Source organism: Mustela lutreola, chromosome 7 (genome assembly GCF_030435805.1).
Source record: "Mustela lutreola isolate mMusLut2 chromosome 7, mMusLut2.pri, whole genome shotgun sequence".
NCBI classification, from domain to species: domain Eukaryota; kingdom Metazoa; phylum Chordata; class Mammalia; order Carnivora; family Mustelidae; genus Mustela; species Mustela lutreola.
Window position 1 is genome coordinate 102073012 of NC_081296.1, and position 18878 is coordinate 102091889.

Sequence of the window (18878 nt, forward strand, 5' to 3'; positions counted from 1 at the left end):
TTAAGCTCTTAAAACTACTTTTTGTAAATAAAATTTAAAAAGGAAGATATTCTATATATTAGTCAGTAGGCCTTACCACTGTTGACATTGTGTAGTAAAATACTCCTATAGCACTAATTCTAAAATTCTCATAAAACGAATTAGAAATTTATAATTATTTATTTTCCAATACCAGTAAAAAAATTAAAACCTTTTAATTCACAATCATTTTTCTATTTCTAATAACTAATTTATTATTAATTTATAAATTGACACTATATATTAGCTTACATCTTCAGTATGAAGAAGTATAAATGCATAATTATTCCTCTTAAATTTATTACATTATGTTCTTATAAATTCTATCAGACTTAGGAACTCAGGCCAATTTTACCTCAGAAACATGAGTTATATAAAAAAAAAGTATAAGTAAGATTTTCTCACTCAACAGGATAGTAAAATAAATATTTGATTCAAATTGATATAATTAATATGAATGGGGAAATTATCCTTAATATAAAACAAGACATCAGTATTAAAGAACAAAACATAACATCCTTAAGAATTTATTTTCTAATATTAAAAAATAAGCACACTATGATCTGTAATGTGGATTATTCTACAATAGAATCCTAGTATACTGTCCCAGCTTATAGTCTACTCTTCCCTGCCTACATCAGTTATTGATCCAGCCAACCAGAGAAACACCACCCAATCCTGGAAGTATTGTCTTCCTTCTGTATTATTACAGATACTATTATTTTCTACCTTGAATGCTTTCTCCATGGCATTATTGTGTGCCTCTATTTTGACAGTGATTTCTACTTTGAATCATAATCATTATTTACCTTAAGTTCTCCCCATACATATCAACAAAGTTAGCAGAGGAGGAGCCGTACCTAGTAACTTCTATATCTCTGGCAGAGAGTTCCCATATCTTACACATAGTAGATCTCAGTTATTTTAACTGGATCTTATTTACATTAGGAAGCCACAAGGTCATAGGATCTGTTGGGAATAATTTAAAATATTACTAAAGTGCTCCAAAACAAATGATGTTAATATGGAAAGTTTTTCAATCATGAAGTTTACACAGTAGTTAATAGGAAAGAACTATCCAAGAAATCAATAACACCTAAGAATTTTATATATTCATAAATACACACATAAAAACACTAGCACAACAAGCAATAAATACCATTCCTATCTCATTATAAATGCCAAAGCCATTATAGGGAGGCAAATATATCTTAGGAAATATTTCAAGGATATAACACAGAATTAATTTCAAATCTCGAGCAAATTTGATATGTAGAATAAACGAATAATGCCTTTAAATCAATAACACAATTCTGGATAGTCGCTTAGAAAAGTGTGGGTTTATATTCCACCGTAGAGAAAAAGAATAGATATGATAACATTTTAAATTAGAACCTTCATAAAAATTACATTTTATCATTATAAAAATAAAGACCACAAGCTAAGTTCATTTTGCTGCTTTCTACTGCTGGTCAACCATAATTCACAGTCTTCCAAATTTCCAAGTGGGTTAGAGGCTACAAATGAGGATGTTGTTTGCCATCAAGGAGATTCATGGGCAAAAAAAGTGTGCCCTGTATCATGTTTATCTGTATTATAAAAATTCCAGCCCCAGAATTTTTGATCTACTAATTCTAATTTTGTCATTCAATAGACCTTTTAGAGGAAAACTGCCTATTCCATAATTCTCTGTGTTTGGAGTCATGTAAGACTGGTAATATTATTGGGGTGCCTGTGTGGCTCAGCTGGTTGAGGCTTTGGCTCAGGTCATGATCCTGGAATCCTGGGATCGAGTCCCACATCGGGCTCCCAGGTCCATGGGGAGTCTGCTTCTCCCTCTGACCGTCTCCCCTCTTATGGTCTCTCTTACACTCTCTCTCTGTCAAATAAATAAATAAAATCTTTAAAAAAAAAATACTAGTAATATTATCATAAGTACCACTGCATCCCTCCTAAAGAAACTGTGGACCTGAGTAGAGCTTCCAAATGGCAGCCCAGAAGGCCAAATACAGAATTCTGACAATAGGCATTGTACTGTTTTCTAAGATGTGGGACATGAACAGCAAACTTCACCAGTTCTTATTTTCATACTACCAGACAGATTTATATATATGTATGTATGTATGTGTGTGTATGTATGTATATATATATATATATATATATATATATGACCAGATTAGTCTCCGTGAAAATCTGTATTTGTGTTTCCTGCACAAAAGTAAACTGACTGTGCCCATTGAAAACGAAACCTCGGGATTTCCAGGTAGCTGTCTACACCTGTCTGCCTTACCCCTGAGACGCAATTTCTTTATAAGAAACTCTTGAGAATTTCTTAAGTCAATAACCAGGTTCCTATGCACTTATGATAAATATACATATAGACAAAGAGACTCAAAACTTATATCTTAAAAGTTGATAACTCTAAGTAAAATTGGCCAGAAAATTTTACATATGCCCTCAGATCGTTCGTAAAGCAGTATTATACATGATAAAGCACTAAAATCAAAATAAGGAAGATTGAGTTTTTCTGTGCTTGATTATAATACACTGCCAGTATCCGTCATCTTGGTTCAATAGCAAGCAATCTTCTCAAACTGATCTATAGATTCAACCGACTGTATTCAAAATCTTAACAGAATTTTAGTAGAAATTGGCAAAATGATCCTAAAATTTAGGTGCAAATACAAGGCCAAAACATTAAAATAAGTTCTGAAAAGAATGAATATACTTGGAAGATTTACTCTTTCTGATTTTAAGACTTATTATAAAGCCACAGTAATTAAGACAGTGTGGCATATTAGCATAAAGACAGACATATAAATCAATGAAGCAGAATAAATAGTTCAGAAATAGACCCTAATATACAGGGCCAATTGATTTTCAATTTACGTGCCAAAGAAATTTAGTGGTGAATGATCTTTTTAATAAATGGTGGGAGAACACATGTATATTTATCTCTAAAAAATGAACCTCAACCATTACTTCACACCATAAACAAAAACTAACTCAAAATGAATATAAATGAATATTTTTTTAGAGCACAAAATGATATTATCTTGCTGATTTTAAAACAAAGTTAAAACGCTAGACAAAAATAACATAAAATACAAAAGGGGTACATATTGTTAAAGTATGTTAAGCTCCTATCATTACTGAAGAAGTGATAAAGTAATAATCGAGGAGGCAAGGTGTAATTTTTAAAGTAACCAATAAAATATACTATGATAACTTACGACTCTTACATAGAGGAGTAAATGGAATAATTAAAAATATTTGCTAAATCCAAAAGAAGGCAAGAATAGACAAGTAAAATAAAATAGGTGGGTCACGTACAAGAAAACAAAACAAAACCAAAGCGTCACATATGCTAAAAACTAAGACCTGTCCTACCAGAATAAAACAACAAAATCTAAATATTGATTACAAGTGACATATCATAAAGACACCTAAATTTTGAAAGTAAAAGGTGAATATTTGCCATTTTACCCAACCCCCAAAATAAGCCAAAGACTAACCAAAAGAGAGGCTCATCAACAAACGGACTCAACTATAGAGAACATACTCATGGTTACCGGAAGGGTGGTGCATTGGAGGGATGGGTGCAACAGGTGATAGGGATCAAGGATGTCACTTGTCATGACCACAGGGCATTGTGTGGAAGTGCTAGACCACTATAGTGAACACCTGAAACTAACTGGAATTCAAATAAAAACGTAAAAACCTGTATACCTTCTTAAATTAGTGAACGACAAACAGTCTTTACGGCAAGAAGCATTTTTTCAGAGGTACAAACGGACACTCTTAATGATAATCTACCAGGAAGATAAAATATCTTAGATAATCTATCAGGAAGCATATTATCAAGAAGATAATATGCGTAGGAAGATAACATACTTAGGTAAACTAGCAGGAAATTATAATTCTATATCCATATGTACTATTAATATGCCTTCAAAATATATAAGGCAAGAATTGCCTTATATAAATAAAAATAAATAAAGATGAGACAAATAGACAGCCATATTAATAGACATTAACTTCTGTAAATAGTTTTTTAAAACAGCAGACACAAAAATCAGAAAATACAAAGGAAATCTGAACAACACAATAACAAATGTGACCTATCTGACACAAAACAAATGTGAAGCGCACATTCTTGAGGCTGCACATAGACCATATATGAAAACAGATCATAGGCTTAGCATAATGCAAATCTCGACAAATTTCTAAAGATTACAACTGTTCAGAGTGTGCTTTCTGACATAGTGAAATTAGACTAGAAATCAATTAAAAACTAACTAGAAAATCAGTAGCAGTTTAGAAACTAAATACATTAAGGTGGAACCAATTATAACATCATTCTCATTCACACTTCACTGAGACGTCTTCAGAGGGTCAAGAGGGATGGAATTACAGAGAGTGACTCATGAGTTACTAGTAACTTGAATTCAGTTTTATTTGTACCATAGCTCAAAATCCAGACTTCTCCATGGAAGTGCTGGCTCAACATTTAACATATATTTACTGAGAATATTCCATGTGTTGGGCACTGTTTGAGCTATTGAAAGGATAAAGTCTCTATAATTAGTGAGTTTATGTCCAAACACACAAATGAGATAATTTGATGGATTCAGCGCTATGGGAAAAATAAAATACAACTTCCACATTTACAATGTGGAAAGCAAGGAATATTACTTCAGAGATATGTGTAAGGGAAGCCTTTCTAAGGTGACGTCTTCAGTGTTAAGAAGGCTCCTGCCAGGTGCTTCGGTGTCTCAGTCTGTTAAAAGTGGCCGCTTTCAGCTCTGCTCATGATCCCAGGGTCCGGGGATTAAGGCAAGTGTTGGGCCCTCTATTCAGCAGGGAGTCTGCTTCTCCCGCTCCCTGCCACTCCCACTGCTTGCACATGTGCTCTCTCTCTATCATATAAATAAATAAAATTAAAAAAAAAAAAAGAAGAAGAAGAAGAAGAAGAAGGCCCCTGGCATATTATCTAAGCAAACATGAAGAAGAATTAATAACATGGAGACCCCAGGCATAGACATGGTTGGCTAGTAGAAATCGTATGAGTGAAGTATGGATTAAGAAAGAGAGAGCAAGGAAGAGCAAAGTAAAACATGATCTAGGTAGCAATACATTATTTAGATTTATCCTAAATATTTGAAAGTCACTGGAGGGATTAAAGCAGAAAAAAGATTTTAATACATTTACATTTTAATTTATTTGGTATTTTTTTATTTTTTTATTTTTTATAAACATATATTTTTATCCCCAGGGGTACAGGTCTGTGAATCACTAGGTTTACACACTTCATAGCACTCACCAAAGCACATTCCCCCAACAATGCCCATAATCCCACCCCCTTCTCCCAAACCCCCTCCCCCCAGCAACCCTCAGTTTGTTTTGTGAGATTAAGAGTCACTTATGGTTTGTCTCCCTCCCAATCCCATCTTGTTTCATTTATTCTTCTCCTACCCACTTAAGCCCCCATGTTGCATCACCACTTCCTCACATCAGGGAGATCATATGATAGTTGTCTTTTTCTGCTTGACTTATTTCGCTAAGCATGATACGCTCTAGTTCCATCCATGTTGTCGCAAATGGCAAGATTTCATTTCTTTTGATGGCTGCATAGTATTCCATTGTGTATATATACCACATCTTCTTGATCCATTCATCTGTTGATGGACATCTAGGTTCTTTCCATAGTTTGGCTATTGTGGACATTGCTGCTATAAACATTCGGGTGCACGTGCCCCTTTGGATCACTACGTTTGTATCTTTAGGGTAAATACCCAATAGCAATTGCTGGGTCATAGGGCAGTTCTATTTTCAACATTTTGAGGAACCTCCATGCTGTTTTCCAGAGTGGCTGCACCAGCTTGCATTCCCAACAACAGTGTAGGAGGGTTCCCCTTTCTCCGCATCCTCGCCAGCATCTGTCATTTCCTGACTTGTTGATTTTAGACATTCTGACTGGTGTGAGGTGATATCGCATTGTGGTATTGATTTGTATTTCCCTGATGCCGAGTGATATGGAGCACTTTTTCCTGTGTCTGTTGGCCATCTGGATGTCTTCTTTGCAGAAATGTCTGTTCATGTCCTCTGCCCATTTCTTGATTGGATTCTTTGTTCTTTGGGTGTTGAGTTTGCTAAGTTCTTTATAGATTCTGGACACTAGTCCTTTATCTGATATGTCGTTTGCAAATATCTTCTCCCATTTTGTCAGTTGTCTTTTGATTTTGTTAACTGTTTACTTTGCTGTGCAAAAGCTTTTGATCTTGATGAAATCCCAATAGTTCATTTTTGCCCTTGCTTCCCTTCCCTTTGGCGTTGTTCCTAGGAAGATGTTGCTGCGGCTGAGGTCGAAGAGGTTGCTGCCTGTGTTCTCCTCAAGGATTTTGATGGATTCCTTTTGCACATTGATGTCCTTCATCCATTTTGAGTCTATTTTCGTGTGTGGTGTAAGGAAATGGTCCAATTTCATTTTTCTGCATGTGGCTGTCCAATTTTCCCAGCACCATTTATTGAAGAGGCTGTCTTTTTTCCATTGGACATTCTTTCCTGCTTTGTCGAAGATTAGTTGACTGTAGAGTTAAGGGTCTATTTCTGGGCTCTCTATTCTGTTCCATTGATCTATGTGTCTGTTTTTGTGCCAGTACCATGCTGTCTTGATGTTGACAGCTTTGTAATAGAGCTTGAAGTTCGGAATTGTGATGCCACACGTTGGCTTTCTTTTTCAATATCCCTTTGGCTATTCGAGGTCTTTTCTGGTTCCATATAAATTTTAGAATTATTTGTTCCATTTCTTTGAAAAAGATGGATGGTACGTTGATAGGAATTGCATTAAATGTGTAGATTGCTTTAGGTCGCATAGATATTTTCACAATATTTATTCTTCCAATCCAGAAGCATGGAACATTTTTCCATTTCTTTGTGTCTTCCTCAATTTCTTTCATGAGTACTTTATACTTTTCCGAGTATAGATTCAGTGCCTCTTTGGTTAGGTTTATTCCTAGGTATCTTATGGTTTGGGGTGCAATTGTAAATGGGATTGACTCCTTAATTTCTCTTTTTTCTGTCTTGCTGTTGGTGTAGAGAAATGCAACTGATTTCTGTGCATTGATTTTATATCCTGACACTTTACTGAATTCCTGTATAAGTTCTAGCAGTTTTGGAGTGGAGTCTTTTGGGTTTTCCACATAGAGTATCATATCATCTGTGAAGAGTGATAATTTGACTTCTTCTTTGCCAATTTGGATGCCTTTAATTTCCTTTTGTTGTCTGATTGCTGAGGCTAGGACCTCTAGTACTATGTTGAATAGCAGTGGTGATAATGAACATCCCTGCCGTGTTCCTGACCTTAGCGGAAAAGCTTTCAGTTTTTCTCCATGGAGAATGATATTTGCGGTGGGTTTTTCCTAGATGGCTTTGATGATATTGAGGTATGTGCCCTCTATCCCTACACTTTGAAGAGTTTTGATCAGGAAGGGATGCTGTACTTTGTCAAATGCTTTTTCAGCATCTATTGAGAGTATCATATGGTTCTTGTTCTTTCTTTTATTGATGTGTTGTATCACATTGACTGATTTGCGGATGTTGAACCAACCTTGCAGCCCTGGAATAAATCCCACTTGGTCGTGGTGAATAATCTTTTTAATGTACTGTTGAATCCTATTGGCTAGTATTTTGTTGAGTATTTTCGCATCTGTGTTCATCAAGGATATTGGTTTATAGCTCTCTTTTTTGATGGGATCCTTGTCTGGTTTTGGGATCAAGGTGATGCTGGCCTCATAAAATGAGTTTGGAAGTTTTCCTTCCATTTCTATTTTTTGGAACAGTTTCAGGAGAATAGGAATTAGTTTTTCTTTAAATGTTTGGTAGAATTCCCCTGGGAAGCCATCTGGCCCTGGGCTTTTGTTTGTTTGGAGATTTTTAATGACTGTTTCAATCTCCTTACTGGTTATGGGTCTGTTCAGGCTTTCTATTTCTTCCTGGTTCAGTTATGGTAGTTTATATGTTTCTAGGAATGCATCCATTTCTTCAAGATTGTTAAATTTGTTGACGTAGTGTTGCTCATAGTATGTTCTTATAATAGTTTGTATTTCTTTGGTGTTAGTTGTGATCTCTCCTCTTTCATTCATGATTTTATTTATTTGGGTCTTTTCTCTTTTCTTTTTGATAAGTCGGGCCAGGGGTTTATCAATTTTATTAATTCTTTCAAAGAACCACCTCCTAGTTTCATTGATTTGTTCTATTGTTTTTTTGGTTTCTATTTCATTGATTTCTGCTCTGATCTTTATGATTTCTCTTCTCCTGCTGGGCTTAGGGTTTCTTTCTTGTTCTTTCTCCAGCTCCTTTAGGTGTAGGGTTAGGTTGTATACCTGAGACCTTTCTTGTTTCTTGAGAAAGGCTTGTACCGCTATATGTTTTCCTCTCAGGACTGCCTTTGTTGTGTCCCACAGATTTTGAACCGGTGTATTTTCATTATCATTTGTTTCCATGATTTTTTTCAATTCTTCTTTAATTTCCCGGTTGACCCATTCATTCTTTAGAAAGATGCTGTTTAGTCTCCATGTATTTGGGTTCTTTTCAAACTTCCTTTTGTGGTTGAGTTCTAGCTTTAGAGCATTGTGGTCTGAAAATATGCAGGGAATGATCGCAATCTTTTGATACCGGTTGAGTCCTGATTTAGGACCGAGGATGTGATCTATTCTGGAGAATGTTCCATGTGCACTGGAGAAGAATGTGTATTCTATTGCTTTGGGATGAAATGTTCTGAATATATCTGTGATGTCCATCTGGTCCAGTGTGTCGTTTAAGGCCTTTATTTCCTTGCTGATCTTTTGCTTGGATGATCTGTCCATTTCAGTGAGGGGAGTGTTAAAGTCCCCTACTATTATTGTATTATTGTTGATGTGTTTCTTTGATTTTGTTATTAATTGGTTTATATAGTTGGCTGCTCCCACGTTGGGGGCATAGATATTTAAAATTGTGAAATCTTCCTGTTGGACAGACCCTTTGAGTATGATATAGTGTCCTTCCTCATCTCTTATTATAGTCTTTGGCTTAAAATCTAATTGATCTGATATAAGGATTGCCACTCCTGCTTTCTTCCGATGTCCATTAGTATGGTAAATTCTTTTCCACCCCATCACTTTAAATCTGCAGGTGTCTATGGGCTTAAAATGAGTTTCTTGGAGGCAACATATAGATGGGTTTTATTCTTTTATCCATTCTGATACCCTGTGTCTTTTGACAGGGGCATTTATCCCATTAACATTCAGGGTAACTATTGAGAGATATGAATTTAGTGCCATTGTATTGCCTGTAAGGTGACTGTTACTGTATATGGTCTCTGTTCCTTTCTGATCTACCACTTGTAGGCTCTCTCTTTGCTTAGAGGACCCCTTTCAAGATTTCCTGTAGAGCTGGTTTGGTGTTTGCAAATTCTTTCAGTTTTTGTTTGTCCTGGAAGCTTTTAATCTCTCCTTCTATTTTCAATGATAGCCTAGCTGGATATAGTATTCTGGGCTGCATGTTTTTCTCGCTTAGTGCTCTGAAAATATCATGCCAGCTCTTTCTGGCCTGCCAGGTCTCTGTGGATAAGTCAGCTGCCAATCTAATATTTTTACCATTGTATGTTACAGACTTCTTTTCCCGGGCTGCTTTCAGGATTTTCTCTTTGTCACTGAGACTTGTAAATTTTACTATTAGGTGACGGGGTGTGGGCCTATTCTTATTGATTTTGAGGGGCGTTCTCTGAACCTCCTGAATTTTGATGCTCGTTCCCTTTGCCATATTGGGGAAATTCTCCCCAATAACTCTCTCCAGTTTAACTTCTGCTCCCCTCTCTCTTTCTTCTTCTTCTGGAATCCCAATTATTCTAATGTTGTTTCATCTTATGGTGTCACTTATCTCTCAAATTCTCCCCTCATGGTCCAGTAGCTGTTTGTCCCTCTTTTGCTCAGCTTCTTTATTCTCTGTCATTTGGTCTTCTATATCACTAATTCTTTCTTCTGCCTCATTTATCCTAGCAGTGAGAGCCTCCATTTTTGATTGCACCTCATTAATAGCTTTTTTGATTTCAACTTGGTTAGATTTTAGTTCTTTTATTTCTCCAGAAAGGGCTTTTATATCTCCTGAGAGGGTTTCTCTAATGTCTTCCATGCCTTTTTTGAGCCCGGCTAGAACCTTGAGAATTGTCATTCTGAACTCTAGATCTGACATTTTACCAATGTCTGTATTGATTAGGTCCCTAGCCTTCGGTACTGCCTCTTGTTCTTTTTTTTGTGGTGAATTTTTCCGTCTTGTCATTTTGTCCAGATAAGAGTATATGAAGGAGCAAGTAAAATACTAAACGGGTGGCAACAACCCCAGGAAAATATGCTTTAACCAAATTAGAAGACATCCCAAATCGTGAGGGGGGAGAAAGGGGATAAAAAGAGCTTCAAAAAGGAAGAAAGAAAAAAAAAAAGAAAAGAAAAGAATTAAAAAAAGAAAAGAATTTTAAAAAAGAAAACAAATAAAGAAAAATATAAACAAGAAAAAATATATATATTAGATAAACTTGTTAAAAACGTTAAAAAAGAAAAAGGTAAAAGTTAAAAAAAAATTTTACCAGAAGGCAAGAAAAAAAACAAAAAATGAAAAAGAAAAAAATTAAATTAACTGCAAGACTAAAAAAAATCACAGGGAAAAAGCCATGAGTTCCGTGCTTTGCTTTTTCCTCCTCTAGAATTCTGCTGCTCTCCTTGGTATTGAAACTGCACTCCTTGGTAGGTGAACTTGGTCTCGGCTGGATTTCTTGTTGATCTTCTGGGGGAGGGGCCTGGTGTAGTGATTCTCAAGTGTCTTTGCCCCAGGCGGAATTGCACCGCCCTTACCAGGGGCCGGGCTGAGTAATCCACTCAGGTTTGCTTTCAGGAGCTTTTGTTCCCTGAGCGCTCGGAGGACGGGAATACAAATGGCAGCCTCCTGGTCTCCAGCCCGGAGGAGCCAAGAGCCAGGGCCCCACTCCTCAGTGTGCCCTCAGAGAACAGCTCCCAGTTACTCCCGTCTGCCTGACCTCCAGCCGCGCTCCGAGCTCACCGAGCCTGCGACCAGTTCAAGGCAACACCGTTGTGAGCTTACTGTCGGCTCTGTCTCTGTAGCCGGCTTTCCCGTTCCAATACCCGCAAGCTCTGCGACACTCAGATACCCCAGATCCTTCTGTGACCCTGCGGGACCTGAGGCCACGCTTACCCCGCGTGGGCTTTGCCCCAGTTTAGCCTCTGGAGCGATGTCCCTCAGTGGAACAGACTTTTAAAAGTCCTGATTTTGTGCTCCATTTCTTCGCCGCTTGCCGGGAGCCGGCCCCTCCCCCCGGGGTCTATCTTCAGTCACTTTGGATTTACTTCTCCGCTGGTCCTACCTTTCAGAAAGTGGTTGTTTTTCTGTTTCCAGAATTGCTGTACTTCTTCTCTTCCATCTGCCGATGGATTTGCAGGTGTTTGCAATCTTTAGATAAGCTATCTAGCTGATCTCCGGCTAGCTAAAGTAGTCTCAGCCTGCTACTTCTCCACCATCTTGACTCCTCCCCTCATTTATTTGGTTTTTTGTTTATTTTTTGAGAGAGAAAGATAGCATGCATGTATACTTACATGAGAGTGTGTGGGAGAGGGCAGAGAGAGAGGGGAGAGGGAGACAGAGATTCCCAAGCAGGCTCCATGCTCAGTGGGGAGCCCAGTGCAGGGCTCGACCTCATGACCCTGAGATCATGACCTGAGCTGAAACCAAGAGTCAGAAGCTTAACACACTGGGCCACCCAAGTGCCCCAGATTTTTATTTTTAAATGATTAGACAGATGTTTGGGGTAATAGAGCATGGCAGCCCGTTATTCCACTACTATAAATGTCCATGGAGAGATAATGAAAGTTTTGTGATACAGTTGTACTTGTGTATATCAGGTCTATATGCAGTATATCACCTGTGATATGACGTAAAACTATTGATAGTATTTTATTTATGAGAAAACCAACATTCTCTATGGCTGTAAGAACTAAATTATCCATGTGCTGCTATTTGAGTTTCTATTAGTTTGGTCTACAAAACACATTTGATATTAACAAATTAAGTACATTCATAACATAGAATTATGGAAGCATTCCTTGCTGCTACATGAATTTTTAGGACAGATACAAATACAAAGTAGCTATTTCAGGGGGAGAGATAAGCAACACAGGAACCAAAAGCAGGAAATATATCTTTTCAAAGGAGCTAAACTGCATGTTATTTGGTAATTTTCAACTACATCAGGTGAATCCAAAACACAGAATTTTGCAAGAAAGTCTGATTTTTCCTTAAATACTTTTTAAGAGAATGGATTCAGATGGTCTAAGCAGAGAGTTATGAGCCCAGCCACCACAGAGAAAGCTTGTCTTATAAAGAACAGTAAAGACTGATATTCTGTTCTGAAATGTTCAAATTTAAAAGTTGTTTTCTCATAAAAGAATGAAGAAAGAAGAGGAAGAAAAAATAAAAGTTATTTTTACAAGGCAGAATGTGTTACAGCTATTTGAGAGTTCTCATAAGATGGTTTTTAAGAGAAGCTAACATAGAAGCTAGAAACAGATTCAAAAGAATGAATGGGATGTTTCATTGTGCTTGTTTAATAAACAAATGCCCAATAATTTTTACAGTATAATTGTTCTCCCAAATTTATACAGAGCACATGTATACATGTCCAAGAGATCAGATCTACCTATAGGTAAGAAATGGCTATACAGTGTTAACTTAGTATCTGTAAAAGTTATAATGTTTCACAAGATTCTAGAGGAAAACACATTTTCTAAATTTTAACAATATACATGAAATAAGAGAAGATATTTGCAAATGACATATCTGATAAAGGGTTAGTATCAAAAACATATAAAGAACTTATAAAACTCAACATCCAAAAAACAAAAAGTCCAATTTAAAAATGGGCAGAAAACTGACATTTCTCCAAAGAAGACACACAGATCGCCAACAGACACATGAAGAGATGCTCATCATCATCTACCATCAGGGAAATGCAAATCAAAACCACAATGTGTTATCATCTCACATCCACCAGAATGGCTAAATTAAACAAACAAACAAACAAACAAACAAAAACCAACGAAAAAACAAGAAACAGTAGGTGTTGGAGAGTATGTGGAGAAAAAGGAACACTCATGCACTGTTGGTGGAAATGCAAATGGATGTAGTCAAGGTGGAAAAAAGTCTTATAGAGGTTTCTCAGAAAGTTAAAAACAGAACTACTTTATGACTTGGCAATTGCTCTACTGGCAATTTACCCAAATATAAGAACACTACCACAAAGGGATACATGTACCCCTGTGTTAATTGCAGCATTATTTATGATAGCCAAGATATAGAAGCAGTTCAAGTGTCCATCAACTAATGAATGGATGAATAAGATGTGGTACATATACACAATGGAATATTATTCAGCTATAAAAAAGGATGAAATCTTGCCACTTGCCAAGACATGAAGAGAACTACAGAGTATGCTAAGTGAAATGTCAGTGAGAAAAAGACAAATACTGTATGATTTCATTCATATGTGGAATTTATGAAAAAAAAACAATAGGGAAAAAAATAAAAGAGAGAAATCAAGAAAGAGACTCTTCATCATAGAGAACAGATGGTTACCAGAAGGAGGAGAGAGAGGTAAGTGGGGGGATGGCTTAAAAAGGTGATGGTCATTAAGGAGGGCACTTGTGATGAGCACCAAATGATATATGAAAGTGTTGAATTACTATATTGTACACCTAAAACTAATATTACACTGTATGTTAACTAACTGGAATTAAATAAAAACTTAGAAGAAACAACATATATATTCTTTAAAAACATCGACAATAGAAAAAAGGGGGTAGGTGATCATTTATCTTATTTCTAAACCTTAGAGGCACTCGTGCAACTAAATACTACTAACAAATATTCTGTTCATTTTCTAAATAAATATTTCTAAATAAATAAATATTAGTAAAAATTGAAGAATGAATTATAGTGTTGCAGAATGTGTGAAACTGTGATCCTCTCTGTTGACAGAAAGCAGTTGATGCTATATTGACCTGAGTCAGGAGAGGGTCAGATCAAAACAGGCTGTCATGGTAGTCTCAGTATCCAAGAATGATTTTTAGAGATTTATATATTGGTAAGTCCCAGCTGTTCTACACCCTCAAATGGCAGTGTAAGTATATATGATGTGTTCAGATGTTTTTTTGTATATCATGCATTCTTCCACAGTCAGTATCTAAACATTGGCAATTATATTAATTGAAAGGGGTGAGGACTCAGACATTATAAGTAAATGGTTTACTACATAAGAAAATATATATAATGGTACAAAAGGAGATGCAGAGAAATTTTAAAAAATTCACAATGACCTTCTGTTATTACAGAGTTGAGAGTTGAGGAGTAAAACATAATATTTATCTTTAATGTTTTGCAGTAGAATATTCATAATATATAAAATTTAGTTGTAAATTGTCCTATGATAGTCACATATTTCAAAGCTACAGATAATGGGGCCAAATCCCTGTTTATTTTATTATCTATATATTTTTTGTTATTCATGGTCACAATTATTTTGATAATTTTCCATAGACTATTTTAAAATTAAAATATTTTTCTTTGTTAATAAGGCTTGCTTCCTTTCCAGTCACCAAAAAAGCTTTATAGTAATGGCACTCAAATATTCCCATAAAGTGTCTTTCTTAAGAATTACTAATTCTCGGGCGCCTGGGTGGCTCAGTGGGTTAAGCCGCTGCCTTCGGCTCAGGTCATGATCTCAGGGTCCTGGGATCGAGTCCCGCATCAGGCTCTCCACTCAGCAGGGAGCCTGCTTCCTCCTCTCTCTCTGCCTGCCTCTCTGCCTACTTGTAATCTCTCTCTGTCAAATAAATAAATAAAAATCTTTAAAAAAAAAAAAAGAATTACTAATTCTCCACTCTTGATATATATTACAGAAGAATATTCCATATCACATTCACTCCATGTAAAATTAATTCAATTTTTTATTAAATAAGTTAATGATGCATTAGATATTTTAGTTTTTACATAATTAAGGCTCTATTATTAACCTAAGTGAAAACCCAAAATGAACAAAAGAAATCAGAGACTTTTTCCTAAAACCAAAGCTAGATGGATTTCAAGTAGATTTCTTCATTCCTTTAAAATGTATTTGCCATTGCAAATAGGAAACTCAAAATCTCTCCCTTCAAGAACTATGTACCACAAAAAATAAAGCAGTCAGCGAAAGTTAAATTATGCACTTTATAGTGAAACCTAGGTAAACCTATAAAGAAATACAAGTTAGGATACATTAACTTATTTTTTTTTCAAATGTTAACATTTTAAATTTAATGAGCACATAAAAAATTAACAAATTGTCTTTTACTATTTGAGTTATCTTCCAGTCAAGAACATACTGATTTTTAAAAGGTCAGAGCTGGAGAGTCTTTTCAAATAGACATAATATTGCATGCTACCTGAATTAGAAACATATTCTAGCAGAATGGGGTGTAAATACCTTAATTCCTACCTGGGTAAAGAAGGGCTCATAAATCTCAACTCCTTTATCAGATCCTTGTAGTAATACCTCCTGACCACGTCTCCAGCTGTACCGAACAGGTGGATTTGAATTGGCCACACACCGGAGGAACACTGTTCTCTCATAGTAAAATTGTTCTTTAGCTTCACCTATACTTTGATGAACAGTTACTACTGGGTCATCCAAATCTAAAAAAAAAAAAAAAAAAAAAAAAAAAAAAAAATTTAAAAACAACCAAACGACACTGTTATGTGTTACAACGATATTACACATATAAAATCTAACCAAAGGTGCATTTTCATATTTGATTTTATTGCACTTCACTAGACTCATTTTTTAAAATTTGGTTTACTGAACATGTTTAGAGAAAGTTCCAATCATAGACAATAAAGATGAATAATAGTTGCTTCCTAAGATCTCTGCTTATTGAGATAGTACAAATGACTGTATATTTCCAACAGAGCTCCATGAGAGAGATCAGAATCCAAGACCCTCCAATTCACAGATGAACCAAAACAATGAAACATAGTGACAGAGAAATAAATACCAAGCAGCTCAACTGACTCCCTTAATATACTTCTTCAAACATTTATAATCGGAATATTTAAAGCAATAAAGAATTATGTTTATAAATTATTATCTTTATAGTAAGGAAATATGATCTTATACTGGGTTAAGTTTTTCCTTCATCTCAGATTTTATTTCCCAGAATGTATTTGCTATTTTGAAATGTGGTACTAGAAGATAGTGTTAAAAGGCATTAATATTTCTACGGCTGGATATGAGGACTAAATTTTTGCCATCTTACATGCATTCTCAAGAAGGGGCATACACCATAGTGTTTAGTAAATATTTCCTGGGGTGGGGGAACAATACATAAATATCTTGGGGCTTTGTATGAACTTGGGTTCAGAGAGTCTTCCTCTCAACTACCTAAGCCTACTATTATAGTGTAATAGCAGTCAAAGGCAGTAAGTAAATGAATGGATGATGAATGTTGCTGAGTCCCAGTAAGACTATTTACAAATGCAGATGCCACAACCAAATTTGCATCGTGGGTCATAGTCTGGCATCGATTGCCAATCCCTGATTTACCATATTCCAGGTTCTTTCATTAAGAGAAAAAGAAATTAAGAAGTGAACTTGCCTTAAAACAACAACTGTATTGTATATTTGAAAGTTGCTAAGAGAGTAAATCTTAAAAGCTGTCATTACAGGAAAAAACAAACACACACAAAAAATCAGTACCTATGCATGATGATAGATGTAACTGAACTTATTGTGCTGATCATTTTGCAATATGTACAAATATCAAATCATCATGTTGTACACCTGAAACTAATATAATACAATTATAGCTCAACAAAAAAAGTGGGAAAAACTAAAACAACAAGCTCTTGGTTCCATGTGCTAATATAAACTCAGTATATAGTTACCAAGTGTGATGTAAACATTTGTTGTATTTAAATATTAATGTCACCCCATTTTGCCCCCTTTGGCTTTGTAACTGAAAGATTACATAACTTCAATGGTCTTTAATTTCCTTAACGATAAATTGGGAATATTAAGGTACCTACTATTAAGGCTGTTAGAGAATTAAATGAGCTAGTCCTTAAAGCCTTAGGCACATAGTAAATGTTAATAAAAGTTAGCTATTATTATTATTACTATCATCATTATTGGGGTTTCATTTAGACTTCCATTAATTCCACATTGTTTTCTTACCTTCATCTCACCAATTCATAAGGCATTCAACTCTCATTTTAAAGAGATAAAAGTGTCATTTGTCATCTGTTCAGGCTAGCAGTTTTTTCTATACGACCAATACTTTTATGTGAACACTGAAGAGAAGCTACAATACTATACAAACGTAAGAATAGTGGGGTGTGTGAGCATATGCTACCCTGAATATTTAAAAGGCACTGTTCTTTTAGAAAAGATTCTTTGTAATGCATTAAAATAATAAAAAGCCAACAAAAGTTGTGAAGTAATAGCTGCCCTAAGGAATCAAAGAACAGAATCCCAAATGTCCCTGGTTTTAAAAAAGGTTTTTCCAAATGTGAATTGCCTGACAGCCTTGTTTAAATTTCTAGTTTTGCAACATTCTGAGTTTTTTTTTTTTTCCCCAACATCAGAATCTTTTCACAGCTACCTCAAAGGCCTCTAATTACAGTAGTATAAATTTGCAGAACTGCTCCTTTTTTGGTAAAGTTTAAGGAAACTTCAGTTTCAATTCATTCTATTAGCTATGCAGGGATATATACTATCTGGTTTTAATAGTCAGTGTACTTAGAGATACCAGTATCATTATCATGAAACATTTAGAGGTCTTTAAAAATCTACCAAACATTCGCTTACTTGGTGATTAGTCCTTCACATACAAATCAAATCCTAAAGAAGTTTGATTAACTGAATTCAACCTTAAAGACTTGAGAAAAAAGGTATTGTGAGTTGACAGTATTTTTTTTCTTATTCAAAACAGAATTTCTTTTAGTCATAGTCTCATTTTTAAAAGATATGAGCTATATTTTGTTATAAAAACAAAATTCTGAAGCCAGTTAGTTTAGGAACAAAACAGAATTGGATGATGGTCAACATAACAATGATGATTCTCCTTGGATTCCAAATAGCTAATATTATTGTCCTTAAAACATCCATTTATTGACATATACCTAGCTCTCTCCTTGTTAGGTGGTGGTGTCAACAGGCTCAGTCAGGAACAGACCAAACCTGAACAAACACTTAAACATGCTTTTCTCAGATCTGTGTAAGCTTTGGGTCACTGGCCTTCTAAAAAACCAATCCTGTGACAATGGCTTACTAAAAATTTTATTGGCAGAATTATCTGTTGGATTCACCCATGTTTAGGAATTTCTACTTCACACAGCCCCTAAATGATACTTCTTTGGACTTAAAAACAAACATGACAAGGACAAGATATCTTCTAGAAAAGTCAAATAATGGCATGTCTAAAAAATGTATTTTATGTGTGTGTGGGTGTACACACACACACACACACACATATATATATATATATAGTTCAATATGCATGCATATATATCACTTAAAGCAGGATATATGTTTAACACAAACTCTATATAGTTTTACTGAATGTATACTGAATATGTGTATTTACCATAGGTCAGGTTTCTTGGAAAACAGAAACTGTCTTAAAGAGTTATATGTGCAGGAAGTACACTGGGAAGTACCTTCTAGAACAACACTTCTAGCAAAAGACATGATTGTTGAGGAGGAGAGTCGAGCTGCACCTTAGTTG

General features: G+C 35.4%; 1 protein-coding gene across 1 annotated transcript in view; it reads right to left on the reverse strand.

Annotated features, from left to right (window-relative positions):
- The window catches only part of MDGA2 (MAM domain containing glycosylphosphatidylinositol anchor 2), an 879614-nt gene that overhangs the window by 330406 nt on the left and 530330 nt on the right, over nt 1-18878 (reverse strand). Inside the window, exon 4 of the mRNA XM_059182014.1 lies at nt 15593-15789. Coding sequence (XP_059037997.1) covers nt 15593-15789 — 197 coding nt within the window. The remainder of the gene's footprint in view (nt 1-15592; nt 15790-18878) is intronic.